At 37.3% G+C, this 17,588-nt stretch overlaps 1 protein-coding gene across 1 annotated transcript in view; it reads left to right on the top strand.

Moving 5' to 3' along the window:
- LOC107734449 (serine/threonine-protein kinase DCLK1) overlaps nt 1-11,685 on the top strand; it is a 54,331-nt gene extending 42,646 nt beyond the window's left edge. The window contains exons 7-17 of the mRNA XM_016546412.1: nt 3,625-3,709; nt 5,350-5,525; nt 5,630-5,749; nt 7,240-7,386; nt 8,363-8,496; nt 8,677-8,754; nt 9,105-9,201; nt 9,911-9,991; nt 10,139-10,252; nt 10,512-10,585; nt 11,569-11,685. Of these exons, the coding sequence (XP_016401898.1) occupies nt 3,625-3,709; nt 5,350-5,525; nt 5,630-5,749; nt 7,240-7,386; nt 8,363-8,496; nt 8,677-8,754; nt 9,105-9,201; nt 9,911-9,991; nt 10,139-10,252; nt 10,512-10,585; nt 11,569-11,626 (1,164 nt within the window). The 3' untranslated portion in view covers nt 11,627-11,685. The remainder of the gene's footprint in view (nt 1-3,624; nt 3,710-5,349; nt 5,526-5,629; nt 5,750-7,239; nt 7,387-8,362; nt 8,497-8,676; nt 8,755-9,104; nt 9,202-9,910; nt 9,992-10,138; nt 10,253-10,511; nt 10,586-11,568) is intronic.
- Nucleotides 11,686-17,588: the final 5,903 nt, after the last annotated feature.

Genomic DNA, 17,588 nt, shown 5'->3' with positions numbered 1-17,588 from the left:
GCAGAGACACATCTCAGCGTCTTTACAACCATCTCCTGCATAAGTGGGTCAGGCTTTGAAAACTCCCCAGTGGAGTTCTGTGAATGAAGAAAGGAGAAAAAACATTTGCATAAATATGATACAAATGCAAAAGAACTGAATGTTCTCTCCAAATGTTTCCGAAGAAGCAGACACTTCTTTATCTGGCTTATGAATTTATATCTCTGAATGTCTCTGAATGTTGTTATTGCGTCTTTGTGGCTTGGTTAGTCCATTAGTTTGCAGTGTGCACTAATACATTGCTAATGTATTAGCTAATTACAGCAGTACTTTGATAGTAATACGTTCCAAAGATTACCTATTATAAACCATCTCTGATAGTTTATACTGCAGTTTTAAATGACCTTACTCCTTTCAAGTGAATGATTTAAACACAGATCATTACTACTGATTTATTATTAATTAGCTTTACCGCTCGAGCCTGGGCTGTGAATTGCATTCAACGCATGACCCACTTTCAGAAACGAGCTACACAAGAGTGCCGGATCTATACTGGGAATATATACATGTGTGTGTGTGTGGCCTCTGTGTCCTCAGGCATATCCCCTCTATCATCTCTCTTTCTTTCCACGAGATCTCCGTTCCTCTGGGGAAAAATATGGAACACAAACGCATTTGATGCTATGGCGGCAAATACATTTTTAATCTGTGTCAAAACACATAAAATAGGAATGTCGGGACTTGTTTCCAGGTCTGCTAATCCTTGTCAATCTGGCTAAACAAGGATGAATCGAGGTTACAATTTCATTCGTATCATTATAGCTGTGAGATTAAATGCAATGTTATTCAGACATTTTTATGGATGGTTAACTAGGTAGGATGAGTGTTTTGTGTGTTGCATAACATGAAAAGTGAGGCCATCGAGCTCAGCATCACACCTGTCTCTATCCGAGCTGTTTAGGATTGAATTGAAAATGCACCTGTCTGATTCCTGAATTTTAGTTGCATTTAAAGTAGCAGATCTGCTCTTATTTTGCTGTTTTGATGGACAAAGTAATTTCTCTTCCTGTCGTGGCAGTTCCACATCCTGTGGTTATTTCAACTCAAGTTTAATTAAAATTGTCATAAAAACACATTCTTCATCATCTCCATTTAATTATGTCCCTCAAACTGTCTGTTGGGTTGCATGCTCTTCACATTTTCCTTTGGTGTTTTCACACCTGTATATTTTCGGTTTAAATGACATTGTGTTTGTGTGCATGTATGTTTTCATTCATTCCATGAACATTGATTTAAAAATTAATATTAGTGTCTTCCAAGTATGATATCATTACACGTGGATGTTGTGTATGTTTCTTGTACATGAGCAAAATAATGATGTTCCTAATCTCTAATGTGCTTAAAGGCATAGTTCACCCATAAATGCTAATCATCATTTACTCACCCTCATGTCATTCCAAACCTATTCTTTTGTGGAACAGAAAAAGAGCTATTTTGAAAAACGTGCTACGGACATGTTGCGTGGAGTGTTTCATTTCTGTGTGAGCTTTTTCTTTAACTGCTCACTTCATATTCATTCAAAAAATAGACACCTTGTATTCTGTATGATACTTTGTCTCCGCAGTAGTTTTCAGTTCCATTGGTTTTCATTGTTTTGCTGTTTTCACCTTTTTGTTTTGGACTCTGCTCAGTTATATTGCCCTGTATATCTTTGCTTTCAAGCCACTGTCAATCATGTAGTTATCTTTGTTTTTGTATTAGTTTTGTGTCATAATCTATAATTTGTAGTTGTTTTAATGTATAAAAAGAAAAGATTGTGTCATTTTCTGGTCATTATTTTGAATGCATTATTTTAGAATTATGTTTATTTGCCAAAAGGATGTCATGAAACGGTTCCATCATGTACGTATAATTGAAGATGATAAATACATTAAACAGTAAGTCTCTATATCTAGTACGAACTCAACTGGGTGTTCTTTACTAAATCTTTTGGGTCCTCTTCTGTTTATTTGGGACAGTTTGGCTCAGAGCTCCTTTGATCACATTTTATTTGTCCCAGACTTTGCGGATGCCAAAACAATTTTTATTTTGTACTGCACAAACATTAGTGTTAATGACAGCCCTGCATTTCAAAAACAAATTAATGCAGTCAGTCATGGAATTAGATTATAGGTGTAATTACCCAATGTCCTGAAGTGACTCTTGTGAGATTTTCTCACATTGGTCTTAATGGAGTTGCAGCTAAGTGGTCTAGCATCTCTACAGCTATTCCCCAAAACCTCTGAGTAGCAGCGATCCTGATGAAAACAGCGGTATCCTGTCTGGCCTTTGGATTAAATTTCCCCATGGCATCCCCATCTCCACAAAACAAAATCATCTCAGGCATTAAATCAGTCATTCAAGCCATTATGCAATTAGTCTGCAACAAAATCACAAGAGTTATCTTAAAATGTAATAATGTGGCATTGTTATTGATACTGAGCCTGTTAATTGCTTTATTTCTAGAGAATGATTTGATAGAGTGTTCCTGCGACACTACTTTAGGGATCATTGAGGTAAATTTGCATTATCAGCATCATAATTGCACAGATGCTGAATAACAGACTGTTATGCAACTGAGTACTTACATTTGCATGTGCACACATGGGTTTAACATGATGTACTCTTGATCGGTGGAGAACAAATCAAAATAATAAATACTTACTGCATGGTTTATTCTGTTTCTTTCCGGTCCTGAGAAAAAGCACAGAAATTCAGCCTGTTTGGAGTGATTTGACCTAGCATTCAGCCAGGAAACAGGAATATGCCTTATATGGGCTTGTCTCTGGCTGCTTCCTGTCTCGCAGAGGGAAAATATTATTAGTACACTCCAACAGTTTCCATGGTAACAAGAGTTTTGATAGCGCCAGGACAAACTGTGATCTGAATGAAATAGAAAAAGGATGCGGAAACACACATATACACACACACACACACACACTCTCTCTCTCTCTCTCTAAAAACTGTTTCTGATGACACCTAAACAACCCTACCTGGGCCGTCTCATATGCATCCACTCAAACTGCCATTATCAGACAGTGAGTGTAGGAGTGCTGACCCTCCATGACCCAGCCACTGGTTCGTCTCGGCAGCTTTGCGCTTCGTTCTCGCCATTAGCAGCCCCTCTGAGGTGCGTCCGGGGCCATTGTCGCACGCTGCTACAGTCCAATCAAATCCATTTGAGTTCTCCCAGCAGTCGGGAGAGCACAGTGCTCCCGGAGACATCATTCCAATTACTCTCCGCGTGGACCTGAAAGGGTCCTTGCACCCTGACTGGCGGCAACTGGGAGCGAAAACCAATTTACAGCACAGCCAGTAACTTCGCTCACACTTGCTGCTGCCATGGCAACCAGCAAAGAAACACCGATAACTGGCTTTGTCCTAACACTGTGCTGTGTTTAAAAGTGAGAATGAGGATTGTGTCCCGAGCGTGCCGACCGTCCTGATGGGAATAGTAGACGGGGCAGCTTGAGGATATCCAGCACAGGTAGAAAGACAGAATACCCCAGTGAGCTGCTATTTTTGAAGTTAGGTGGTTGTCGGTGGTTTACTGTGTACTGCTATGTAGTTAGTTTCTGGTTTAATTGGATCTTTTCTTCCTCACAGGGATCCCAGAACAGCGGTTCCTCTCTGTCTCTGGCCTCTACCAAAGTCTGCAGTATGGATGAGGAGGAAGGGCCTGTGAGTGATGGTAAGAAATCGAGCAAAGCCAGTAAAACCACTTCAGGCTGGTTTAGACAGTGTTATTTTAGTATTATTAATATACTATTATAGTATTTTTTAATATTTTGAATTAGCTTTTTTATTTTCAGTTTTCATTTTAATTGTAGTTTTAGTAATTTTATGCCCTTTTGTCCTTTTATTATTTATTTATTTTTATTCATTTATTATGCCAAGGCAACATTTATAGTTTAGTTTTTTTTAAGTTTAAATTTTTCATCTAATATTTATATTTTCAGCTTTATTTCAATTACAATTTTTCAATTACAATTACAATTTTCAATTTGAATTTTCAATTACAAACTACAAGACACCATCCCCCCAGCACTGAGGCGAATCAACAACTTGCTGAAGACACAAAAAGCTGGCCCACATCTTTTCACAGATCTTCAACAGATCACTGGAGCTGTGTGAAGTCCCTGCCTGCTTCAAACGCTCCACCATCATTCCCATTCCAAAGAAACCTAAAATCACAGGACTTAATGACTACAGACCTGTTACCTTAACATCTGACGGTTTGGATTGCTGAAAGGATTATTGGTGCTCCCCTGCCCACCCTTCAAGAACTATATACATCCAGAGTGAGGAAAAGGACTCAGAAAATCACTCTGGATCCCCCACATCCAAGCCATTTTCTTTTTTGAACTTTTGCCGTCTGGTCAGTGCTACAGAGCACCGAACATCAGGACAGTCAGGCACAAGAAAAGTTTCTTCCCCCAGACAATCTAACTCATGAACAGTTAAATTCTCTCCCCATTGTGCAATAAAAATGTGCAATACCACTTATATTTATTTGATACCACCCTACATCTTAGTCCATCCCTACATCTTATTCTATTCTATTCTATTCTATTCTATTCTATTCTATCTATAGCACACCAGTACATACAATTTTTGTCTATTTTGTTTTATTTAAATATATATATATATACATGTGTATTTTATTCATATATCTCATATTTTTTATTATCTGTGTTGTTGTTGTTGTCTCTGTGTACTGGAAGATTCTGTCACCAAAACAAATCAATGTGCAAACATACTTCTGACTTCTGAATTCTGACTTACTGAAATTTTTATATAGTTTTAGTTAATAAAAACAACATGGCAGTAACTTGACCTTTTCTAAATCCATGCATTATAATTGCATTCAAACATATTGCATTCAGACTTTCTTACAAAGTGCTCTGCGACTCTCTGATCTTATGCAGATTTGGGAGGTTTTGAATTAATTAATGAGAAGGCCCTTTAATAATCAAAGAACCTTTATAGTTGTTCAGTGCCACCAAGCAAAGATGTTTATCTCAAGAGTGTCTGCAGTGGAGGTCATCCACAAACGCTTCATTTGAAGATTGTATAACTTCATTTGCGTTATACAATCATTTCCACTTCAGTGCACACGCTGTAGCTGACTGTAATGCACTAATGAAAGAATCCATGAGGTGTAAACCGGATGCAGGGTTTCTGTCTTGTTTTTTGAGCTGCATTCAAAGAGATTCTCAGACTGGTTGAGAATCAAATTTCTCCACTGCCTACAGAGATTTCAATCATAAAAACAGATTCTGAATGAGGCCCACTCAGTCTTGCTCTAATTTTCTTCCTTACTGTCTGCAGCCGAGCCCTTGGAGGAGACGCCGATACCCACAGTCCCGAGCTCCATTTCAGATCGTTACAAAGTGGGACGAATGATCGGAGATGGGAACTTTGCGGTGGTCCACGAGTGTGTGGAGCACTCGACTGGCAGGGCGTATGCTCTGAAGATCATTAACAAGGGCAAATGCAGAGGAAAGGTGAGATGGACGCATTATGATATTGTCAATAAAATGCTTCTATTTTTATTTTTATGACAATCTGTACAATAAAATTTTTTTCTGAATCTTTTTCTCCTGCACAGGAGCATATGATCCAGAATGAGGTGGCTATCCTCAGAAGAGTGAAACACCCAAACATTGTGTTGCTGATTGAGGAAATGGACACTTACAGTGAACTCTACCTGGTCATGGAGCTTGTTAAGGTGTGTACTACAGCATACGCAAGCTGTCATTTTAATGCACCTGTTCAAACCTCGGGTGAAAACAAATGCAGATCGATAGACAGAAAGATTCACGAAAATCCAGTCACAGCTGGTTTTATACGTCTTGTGGAGATCTGGATGAATTTTAGCTCTTGGTGGCTCTGTGTAATGGCTTCTCTGTGCAGTTGTGCTGGCTCTGTTGAACTGAGTGTTATTTTAAGCTGCTGTTCCACTTACTCGACTCTTTGAGGGGTTTTCTGCCATGTGAACAGCAAACCAGGCCACCATGAACTTTCTGCCTGCTTTGTATAAACAACTTGACCTCAAGAAAACTTTTGCGATGCAGATCATTTTGTATACATGCAAATACCACCTTGCTTGGAAGCAAAACGCAACAATGGAACCGTTCCATTCACACACCTAGCTGTAGATGTAGTGAACCATACCGAGCCGTACCGTGCCGTACCATGCAGTGGAAAAGCGCCAAAAGATACCTTAAACAACAGCTGGGTGGAAGACAATATAAAGTGTCTATCCACAGATATTTTGCTGTATTTTGTGTATCGTGGAATGTAAAAAGTGTGCTTAAGGCTCGTTCTAAGATGATATTGCTCCTCTGTGTTGTTATCATTTTAGTTGTGATGTGGATCCCCCTGTTCTACAGAGTTAGAACGAGTATTAAAACTGCATAGTTATCATCCTTGGTGTGAACTGGAATTTAGAGCAATAAAGAAACATGCATGAGCAAAAAAATAAAGCATGGGATGTGCTTGATATTATAAGAAGTTAGGGGCCGTTCTCACAGAACGTATTTCACATTCCACTGGAATGTTTTTCCATCGTTTTTCTATGTTGACATGCTAGACGATGCCTGTTGCACTCTGGTCTCGTGTCTTTTTTGCAGCACATCAAATACACACAAAAACATGTCAAAAATGCCCATGTTACCGAGTATGAATGTAAATAGTTTGGAAAGAAATCGGATAAGTGTCAGTATACTGGATCCATGCATTAGGTCATAAAGTGACAGCAGCCGAATATACTTGCTGTTAAACAGCAATAAAAGCAACAACAAAAAAGAGAGAGAATAATTTAGTGCTCTTGGCTGAACAACTTTAGTAGCTTTAATAAGAATCAATGTATTTTTAATTCATACAGTGAAGGCGATAATTATATTTCTAACTTGAATGCTACTGTTAAATAGACCTACTGTAATTGAAGCATATATATTTTTAATTCATACACTGAAGGCGATAATTATATTTATTCATACAGTGAAGGCGATAATTATATTTCTAACTTGAATGCTATACTGTTAAATATACCTACTGTAATTGAAGCATATATTTTTTTAATTCATACACTGAAGGCGATAATTATATTTCTTATTTGAATGCTACTGTTAAATAGACCTGTTTATTTCATTTGTATCTTTATTATATCGAATCTGTCCTATTTTTTGTAATTTGCATCTTCATTCTTATTTTTAGGGAGGAGATCTTTTTGATGCCATCACCTCTGCCAACAGATACACTGAGCGGGATGCCAGCGGCATGCTGTACAACCTGGCCAATGCTATCAAGTACTTACACAGCCTTAACATCGTCCACAGGGACATCAAGCCAGAGAACCTTTTGGTAAGATATCAACACGCCATCCTTCCTTCCATCTCTCCTTCCTTTCCAAAACGTACTTCTGAGAAAGTCATCATGACATGACTGACACATGTCACAGGTACAAGCGCAACAGTTATGGTGCTGTTTGATCACCAGCCTCCACAGCCGTGTGTTCCTGTGTGTACGTGCAGAGGAAAGGAACGGATTAAACTCATAGGTCTTGTGGGCTGGAACTATATAAGTGTGTTTGGAGAAAGAGAGGTGATTGCTGTGAGCTCTTTGACTGAGTCTAGACCAGCCACCTACTGACTGAGTGTATACGTGTGATGTCAATTCTGCAGCGGAAGAACTGAGATGTGACTCACACATTGACAGTTCACAGACTGTACTGTTCTCCAAGGCTGCTCTCATACGAACCTTTTACCAGACATCATTTATGAATCAATGGCTTATACATGTCCCCTTCCTCTGCTAATTCAGGACGGAAATGTTGTTTATGAAACCCTGTTTATGAACTAGGGAATTTGTCTAGAAATGCTGTAGGTCTTACAATTGAAAATGTGACCCGCTAACAGTGAATAAAACCATCTGTTTCTCAAACGCACTCCAGTGTCCTAGAAAGAACCATGCACTGGCTCACATATGCGCTTGCTCGCTCTCCACGTGTCAAAGATAATCGCTTGTGGCTGGAAGCATGCATGGCAAATGCACCTTGCAGTGCAGAATGTTTTTCAAAACGCATCACTTTACATATTATATAACGCCAAACACAAAGCCAGCCAAGTTTAGGATCCTGTTCCTTTTTAGCATCAGTGGATTTTAGGTTAAAGACATTAAATGCACAAATATCCATTTATTTGAAGCCAGTGCATATTTTTGACACTGATCTGCATATGTTCACCTTGGGAATTGAGAGCCGGATATGTCATTTTCATAGCTTGCTTTGAAGAGACTAGGTTGTTTTTGGTCTAATGTTATTCTTGGCTTTGGTTCACAGGTGTATGAGCATCAAGATGGAAGCAAATCCCTGAAGCTGGGCGACTTTGGCCTGGCCACCGTGGTAGACGGACCTCTGTACACTGTCTGTGGAACACCCACATATGTAGCACCAGAGATTATCGCAGAGACCGGGTGAATATAACACGTTAATAACACGTTTGCAGAAATCTAATGTGCAATTTTTTTTTCTTCTTTCATGGACTCGTGTGATGTTAAGCATAGTGTTGTGATTGTTATGATCATATTATGTAGAGTTTAAAGATAAAATCTAATAAGGCCAATAATACTAAAACACCTTTTGTTTGCTGTTAGGTATGGCCTTAAGGTAGATATCTGGGCCGCTGGAGTCATCACATATATTCTCCTTTGTGGCTTTCCTCCATTTCGTGGGTAAGTTCAGTGTGTATAACAAAATGTGGCTTAGGCCTATGTGAGAGGATCATTTCATAGGTTTTTGCATATACCAAAAATATTGCTTTTCTAAGTTGTTTTAAAAAATCTTGTAATTACCATCAAAATGATGAATTTATCCAGTAGACGTGTTCACATGTCGAAGATTTATTCTTAAATAAATTCTAGGTGTGTATGTAGTGCAGCTTTGAGTAATGTAATCAAAGCTGTAAGGTGGTTATGAAAGATGTTAATGCGCCACCCTGTGGCTATTTGTCGTACTATCAATGAACGCAATGAAACGAGCTCCCCCTGTTGATATATATTTGAAGTCGCACTCTTTGTTTCAGGAGCACTGATGATCAAGAAGCTCTGTTTGACCAGATACTGCTGGGACAGTTAGAATTCCCTCTTCCGTACTGGGACAATGTATCAGACTCAGCCAAAGTAAGTGAAATATGTGTGGATTAAATAATAAATATCTGGGATAATAATAAAAAAAAACGATAAATGTTTTTTAAAGAAATATAATATGATAATAACTAATTTGTGGTGTATGATAAATATGATAATATATAATATTTGGACTTTTTAAAAATAAAATTACTATAATAAATATCATGTAGACTTTAAAAAACAATTCAAAATAATATGATAACTAATATGTGGAGTTTTAAAATCAGAATTATATGTTGCTTTTTAAAAGCAAGAATTATGATAATAATGGTTTTTTTAAGCAAAATAGTATGATAATAAATTATATTTATTTGATAAATATTTAATAATATTTATATAATAATATATATATTTGGGCTTTTTAAAATCAAAATCTCATGATTAGTATGTGGGCTTTTAAAATCAAAATAACATGATTATACTAATAATATGATAATTTCATAATTTGTCTATAGTGATACATTATTACCTGACTAGAAAGTAATTAATCACTATAGAAAATTACGAAATTTAGAATGTATGAAATCAAATTGAGTTTTGGTTTTAACTACATATTATTATTATTCGACAGTAATAATTTTTATTACTAGTGTTTATTTGTAACTTTTTGCTTACTGTAAGTCATTGTGTTCACCAATTCAAGGTCATGATTGGCATTAGGTTTTGGCACTAACTCTCTCTGTCCCGTCTGTCTCCTCAGGAGCTGATAGTGTCTATGCTGCAGGTGGAAGTGGATCAGAGATACACAGCGCTGCAGGTGCTGGAACATCCCTGGGTCACTGTGAGTAATTCAGCCTGAATCCATTACACTGTACTGTGTACAAATCTTTATTGCTAAATTATAGGACTGACAAAGTCGTAATACTTTTTAGTTCTCTTGTTCAATAAATATTGTAGCTGATGGGCTTCATTTCAATGGCTGTTTCAGAATGACAGTCTGTCAGAAAACGAGCACCAGCTGTCAGTGGCGGGAAAGATCAAGAAGCACTTTAACACTGGGCCCAAGCCCAGCAACAACACCCCGGGAATGTCTGTGATGACGGTAAGCCCACACTTGACTGTCAAAGCCTGAAGTTAACAATCAAAACGCTAAATAAACATTAAAGAGCCAGTGAGCTGAGTACCAGACACCATGTGTGATGGACAGCTTTTATGGGAGGCAAAAGAGTTCAAACAGTATAATACTTTGAAATTATTTTCTTTAATAACAGTTCAAATGGATTTGCAGCTGATGATTTGAGTATTTCCATAATGTTTTTTGAGCGCTGTCCACTGAGCTTCACTGATTTCTCTTCCCTTAGCTCGACCATGACCTTTCCATCCAGAGATCAGGGTCACTGGATTTCTATCAGAACCCGAGCATGATTTGGATAAGGTAACGCCATGTGTCCTCTGCAGCACGCCAGCCCTTGTCTTGTTGAACCCCAGTGTAGGCACTGAAACCTGCTCATGTCATGATCAAAGATGGCTGCTGTGGTCTTTCAACCTATGTGTGTGAAAGTTTTCAGTCCAGGTGGAGAATGTGCATGATTTGCTTCAGCATCATGGCAATTGGCATATTTTTATGTGCTTTTCCCTCAGTGTGCTGCTTGTGTCACTGCCCTGCTTCTAACCAGCTTCTCATGAGCTTCACCCTTGTGCAGAAATAAAATGCTCAGCAGTCCCAATGTTTTGTTTTTTTTAAAATACAAACTCACTTTTAATAAAGAAACTTAAATATATTTATTAGTAAATGTACACTACAAATCACAGGTTTGGGGTCAGTAAAAATTTTTGGTTTGTTTTTTGGAAATAAATACTTTTATTCAGTAAGGATGCAAATGAATACTGAAAAATGCATAATGGTTTCAAATAATAATAATAATAATACTTAAGCAACTGTTTTCAAAATTGATAATATTAAAAATGTTTCTTAAGCACCAACTCAGCATATTAGAATGATTTCTGAAGGATTTTGTGACACTGAAAATACCTATTTTAAATCATATTTCACAGTATTACAGTAAGTACTGGGTTTTTTTGTATAAAAATGCAGCCTTGGTGAGCATAATATTAATTTCAAATATATTAAATATATAAACTAAGTGACATCAAACTTTTGAAATGTAGTGTATTTACATTTTATTGTTATTATTTTAATTTAATTTTTTTATTAAATTAAATATTTTTTTCTTTATTTTCTTTATTATTTTCTTTTTTTTTACTTAACTTTTTAAAACTTTTCTAAAAATTATTTTAATTAAAGGGATAATTCACCCAAAAATGTATTTTGGTGGGAGTGACTTTATTTGGAGTATTTTATTTTGCTCTCATGTACAGGTTCTGTCACATGACTAAAATTCCCCATTCCTCCATCAGACCACCGCTCTTGATAAGGAGAGGCAGATTCTCCGACGAGGATGCCACCAGAATGTGAGCGCAGCTCCCTGGACCACCCAGCCAACCTGTAGCCTCCACATCCCAGCCTTTACTCCCGGTCTGCACCTCGACCCCCTGTCCCAGCCACCCAGCGGACTTCCTGCTCCAGCCCTCAGCCCCAGTCCATGTCCCTCTACCACCACCGCCACGCCCGAGTCTGAAGACTTTTCCGCCTGCTCCACGGAGACTGTTCACTCCCTCTTCTCCCCTTTCTAGCGTTGAAAGGGAAGGGAACGAGTGGAAAGGGCACTAAAAGAGAAAAAGGGTTTATGAGGATTCGGAACGTGGCCGAGTGGACCGATGAACTGAACCATTTTGTAATCTGATCACATAAAGGTGCAGGGAAAATGATGACCGTCAAGAAGGGGGTTTCTTGTTTATTTATGGTCATTATAATAACTTTATTTATACATAATAAATACATTTTCTTTTTTATTCAAGTTAAAAAATTTATTTTTCTGTTGAAGCACCTTAGAAAAGTGATGTTTTAATGGGTCCGGAATTGTTCATATGTTCCAGAAGGAAACTGTAAGGACATTTAGCAAATTTGTTTCCTGGTAATTAGTACCCAGTGTTCCCGAAAACCTTTCTAAGCAGACTGAAAACTATTTGAATTGCTGATACCTCTTCAGAGATAAACTCGTAAGCGGATTTCCTTTCTATTGTGGTCGCACAGCACTTGTTCATACGTGAGATGGGGACCTTTTTTTTGTAATCAGTGTAAATAATATAATTTCAATTATTTTGATATTGACAATATATTTCTTTATCTTAACTAGACAATGTAAGTCACATTTAACCATTTTTGCAGTTTTTAGGTATATGGAACATAAGCACAAATGCATTGTGGGAAAGACATTCCTTAATACAGGGTCAGCTCTTGGAGATACAAATGCCAACGGTTTGGTCTGATAAATTCCATTTCATTAATGCAGGACATTGATTCAGTGGTACCTCTGTGTAATGAGAAGCGCTGCTGTTAGTATCGGGAGGTCAGATTAGGGTTGAGTGTTTCAGTAAGAGGTGTTCTAGTAACTCATAGCCCTGCTTACTGTGTCATTGTATTCTCTCATTAGTGCATGGAATACAGAGTGGCTCTTACATTATAATTTGAGACATTATCTTATTAAAAAATATATTAACCTCATTTTGTTGTTGTTTATTGATGCTGACTGACCCAGGCTTTCAATTTATCACACAGGCTTTATCACTTTCCATTTATCACACCATATATATTCTCCCAGAGACAAATACAATAGAAAACTTCCAATAGAAAACTCTAGCAGTGTTACGGATAGGGGAAAATCACTAAAATCAAGAAACGGCCAACACTGAAATCGTTTTGACTTGTGGCAATGAATAATAAAAAATGAAGCCCAAACACTTTAAAATTTCCCTCAGTGTGCTGCTTGTGTCACTGCCCTGCTTCTAACCAGCTTCTCATGAGCTTCACCCTTGTGCAGAAATAAAATGCTCAGCAGTCCCAATGTTTTGTTTTTTTTAAAATACAAACTCACTTTTAATAAAGAAACTTAAATATATTTATTAGTAAATGTACACTACAAATCACAGGTTTGGGGTCAGTAAAGATTTTTGGTTTGTTTTTTGGAAATAAATACTTTTATTCAGTAAGGATGCAAATGAATACTGAAAAATGCATAATGGTTTCAAATAATAATAATAATAATACTTAAGCAACTGTTTTCAAAATTGATAATATTAAAAATGTTTCTTAAGCACCAACTCAGCATATTAGAATGATTTCTGAAGGATTTTGTGACACTGAAAATACCTATTTTAAATCATATTTCACAGTATTACAGTAAGTACTGGGTTTTTTTGTATAAAAATGCAGCCTTGGTGAGCATAATATTAATTTCAAATATATTAAATATATAAACTAAGTGACATCAAACTTTTGAAATGTAGTGTATTTACATTTTATTGTTATTATTTTAATTTAATTTTTTTATTAAATTAAATATTTTTTTCTTTATTTTCTTTATTATTTTCTTTTTTTTTACTTAACTTTTTAAAACTTTTCTAAAAATTATTTTAATTAAAGGGATAATTCACCCAAAAATGTATTTTGGTGGGAGTGACTTTATTTGGAGTATTTTATTTTGCTCTCATGTACAGGTTCTGTCACATGACTAAAATTCCCCCTTCTTCCATCAGACCACCGCTCTTGATAAGGAGAGGCAGATTCTCCGACGAGGATGCCACCAGAATGTGAGCGCAGCTCCCTGGACCACCCAGCCAACCTGTAGCCTCCACATCCCAGCCTTTACTCCCGGTCTGCACCTCGACCCCCTGTCCCAGCCACCCAGCGGACTTCCTGCTCCAGCCCTCAGCCCCAGTCCATGTCCCTCTACCACCACCGCCACCACCACCACGCCCGAGTCTGAAGACTTTTCCGCCTGCTCCACGGAGACTGTTCACTCCCTCTTCTCCCCTTTCTAGCGTTGAAAGGGAAGGGAACGAGTGGAAAGGGCACTAAAAGAGAAAAAGGGTTTATGAGGATTCGGAACGTGGCCGAGTGGACCGATGAACTGAACCATTTTGTAATCTGATCACATAAAGGTGCAGGGAAAATGATGACCGTCAAGAAGGGGGTTTCTTGTTTATTTATGGTCATTATAATAACTTTATTTATACATAATAAATACATTTTCTTTTTTATTCAAGTTAAAAAATTTATTTTTCTGTTGAAGCACCTTAGAAAAGTGATGTTTTAATGGGTCCGGAATTGTTCATATGTTCCAGAAGGAAACTGTAAGGACATTTAGCAAATTTGTTTCCTGGTAATTAGTACCCAGTGTTCCCGAAAACCTTTCTAAGCAGACTGAAAACTATTTGAATTGCTGATACCTCTTCAGAGATAAACTCGTAAGCGGATTTCCTTTCTATTGTGGTCGCACAGCACTTGTTCATACGTGAGATGGGGACCTTTTTTTTGTAATCAGTGTAAATAATATAATTTCAATTATTTTGATATTGACAATATATTTCTTTATCTTAACTAGACAATGTAAGTCACATTTAACCATTTTTGCAGTTTTTAGGTATATGGAACATAAGCACAAATGCATTGTGGGAAAGACATTCCTTAATACAGGGTCAGCTCTTGGAGATACAAATGCCAACGGTTTGGTCTGATAAATTCCATTTCATTAATGCAGGACATTGATTCAGTGGTACCTCTGTGTAATGAGAAGCGCTGCTGTTAGTATCGGGAGGTCAGATTAGGGTTGAGTGTTTCAGTAAGAGGTGTTCTAGTAACTCATAGCCCTGCTTACTGTGTCATTATATTCTCTCATTAGTGCATGGAATACAGAGTGGCTCTTACATTATAATTTGAGACATTATCTTATTAAAAAATATATTAACCTCATTTTGTTGTTGTTTATTGATGCTGACTGACCCAGGCTTTTCATTTATCACTCTATCATTTTATTTACCGCCAGACTTGCCATCACCTCAACGCTGGCAAGCTGCTATTCAGTTAGAATCGGCAGGTTCATTCAAGATCTAGTAATCAGTATATTCTCCCAGAGACAAATACAATAGAAAACTTCCAATAGAAAACTCTAGCAGTGTTACGGATAGGGGAAAATCACTAAAATCAAGAAACGGCCAACACTGAAATCGTTTTGACTTGTGGCAATGAATAATAAAAAATGAAGCCCAAACACTTTAAAAGCTGTTAACATAATAGTCACCGCTAGTTTGATAGAGACACCCCAAAATTGGCAACAAAACAGGATAATAATTTGATAAAAATTAAACAATAAAAACGTTCCAGCAAACACAATAATCAGTGATACAAGCCAGGCTTTCATAATTCTTTTCTCGTGATAGTGTAATTTTGTCATGATGCGTTAAACACGTGTTGTTTGCGCGTCAAAAATCAGCCAGTTAAATACGCGCAAACAACACAAATATTTTATTTTATACTCTACACAAAAGCACAATCAAATAAGTGGATCCTTAGCAAGTTATGTGCATTTTGGTGGCATAGGAGGTGAAGGAGTGGAAGGCGACCCCCCTAGGCCTACAGTAATGGTTAAACCCTAATGCTCAGCAGCCAATCAAAAAGACAAATTCAAGTGGCCGGGCGGATCAAATCACGCGAATTGACGTCTGAGATTACGCGTCAAAAAAATTATATATATATATATATATTATGTTTATCAGCAACACCGCGCATGAGTGTGAATAATGAGATATCCGCATTTGATCTCGTAGGTGTCAGTTCTACTTCGAGAGGTCAGAACTGTCCGTCTTGACTTCGCTTATTTCACTCCTCCCCTCACTGCAGCCGCCTACTCTCGCCTAAATTTCAGGCGAGGCTAGCTGCATCTCATCTCATGCTAGTCTCGCGAGAAACACGTTTTGTTTACAGCAAAGGAAAACCAGTGTCCTCTTGGCTTATATCGAAATCTTCCGACATTTTTCTTTACAAATCTTCGTTTTGAACTACTAATTCGTGACCGGTGTTTTGTTTTGCTCTCTCCTCTGCGCTTCCACGTTCATCACTTCCGCGTTCGTCACCGCGTTTGCCTACGTTCTACGTCTTCCGCTGGACGCCACCATGCCACTCTCTCGTGAACGCGCGTTCGACAGTTAGTGGAAGCTAGAGATTAGGTTTATGAAGTTGTAAATATGGATATTCTTCTTACACAAACGCATTGCTTCGCTTCAGAAGGCCTTTATTAACCCCTGGAGCCGTGTGGACTTCTTTTATAATGGATGGGTGCAATTGTTTGGACTTCAAATTTTGGGCTACCTTCCACGCCCATTATAAAGCATGGATTAGCCTGGACATTATTTAATATAACTCCGATTGTATTCGTCTGAAAGAAGAATGTCATATATACCTAGGATGGCTTGAGGGTGAGTAAACCATGGAGTAATTTTCATATTTGGGTAAACTATCCCTTTAAGATCCTTAGCTGAGGCCAAGATGGGCTATAAAAATCACAGTTTTTTGCTCAGCCGACGATCGGTTTGCGCGGCGCCGCATGAAGTCGAACGCACCTACTATATACACCTAGGATGGCTTGAGGGTGAGTAAATCCTGGGGTAATTTTCATTTTTGGGTGGTGAAGTGAACATAAAATATGATTTTCTCTTTTTTTAATTTGATGTCAAAGTTGAAAGTGGGCTTAAAGGCTATCCCTTTCAGCCCACTTTCAACTTTGACATCAAATTAAAAAAAGAGAAAATAATATTTTATGTTGATCATTATTTTAACTAATCCAGTAATTTGTTAATTCCCAGACATTAGGCCTGTCACGACAACAACTTTTTGTTGTGCGATATATTGCCCCAGAAATAATTGCGATAAGCGATATTATTGTCATTTTAAAGACCATTTTATGCCACTGAATATATAATCATAATGTAACAGCATAATAATGCAAGAAGGCCTACACACTTCCAAATGACAACCAATTTTAATTTTTAGATCATGGAAATTAAGTATCAAAATATTAGATACCTTAAAAAACCTGAATAAATAGTAAATAAACATTTTCTAACAAAAAGTGCAAAGTAACAAGAAGAAAAAAAAGAAAAATGCTCAAGGATGGCAAGACCATAAATAACTATATCTGCAGATGGAACTTTTTTTTGTAAAATCATTTTTTAAATTTGAATTAGCACCTCATGACTACACCACGTTATGTACGAGAAGCTGCAAAAGACACAGGCGCACGTGGAATGTACAAAACATGGTGACATTAATTTTTAAGTAAATATAATGGGCGATATATTGCGTCACCAAAAATTATTGAGGTCATGTACATACAGTGGTGTGAAAAAGTTTTTGCCCCCTTCCTGTTTTTTTAGTTGTTTGCATGTTTGTCACACTTGAAGGATTCAGATCATCAAACAAATTTTAATATTACACAAAGATAACCTGAGTAAATACAAACTGCAGTTTTGAAATTATGATT

This window comes from Sinocyclocheilus rhinocerous, unplaced genomic scaffold (genome assembly GCF_001515625.1).
Source record: "Sinocyclocheilus rhinocerous isolate Xijiao unplaced genomic scaffold, SAMN03320098_v1.1 scaffold1211, whole genome shotgun sequence".
Taxonomy (NCBI): domain Eukaryota; kingdom Metazoa; phylum Chordata; class Actinopteri; order Cypriniformes; family Cyprinidae; genus Sinocyclocheilus; species Sinocyclocheilus rhinocerous.
Note: the sequence above shows the minus strand (reverse complement) of the source record. Positions and strands in the feature narration are given on the sequence as shown.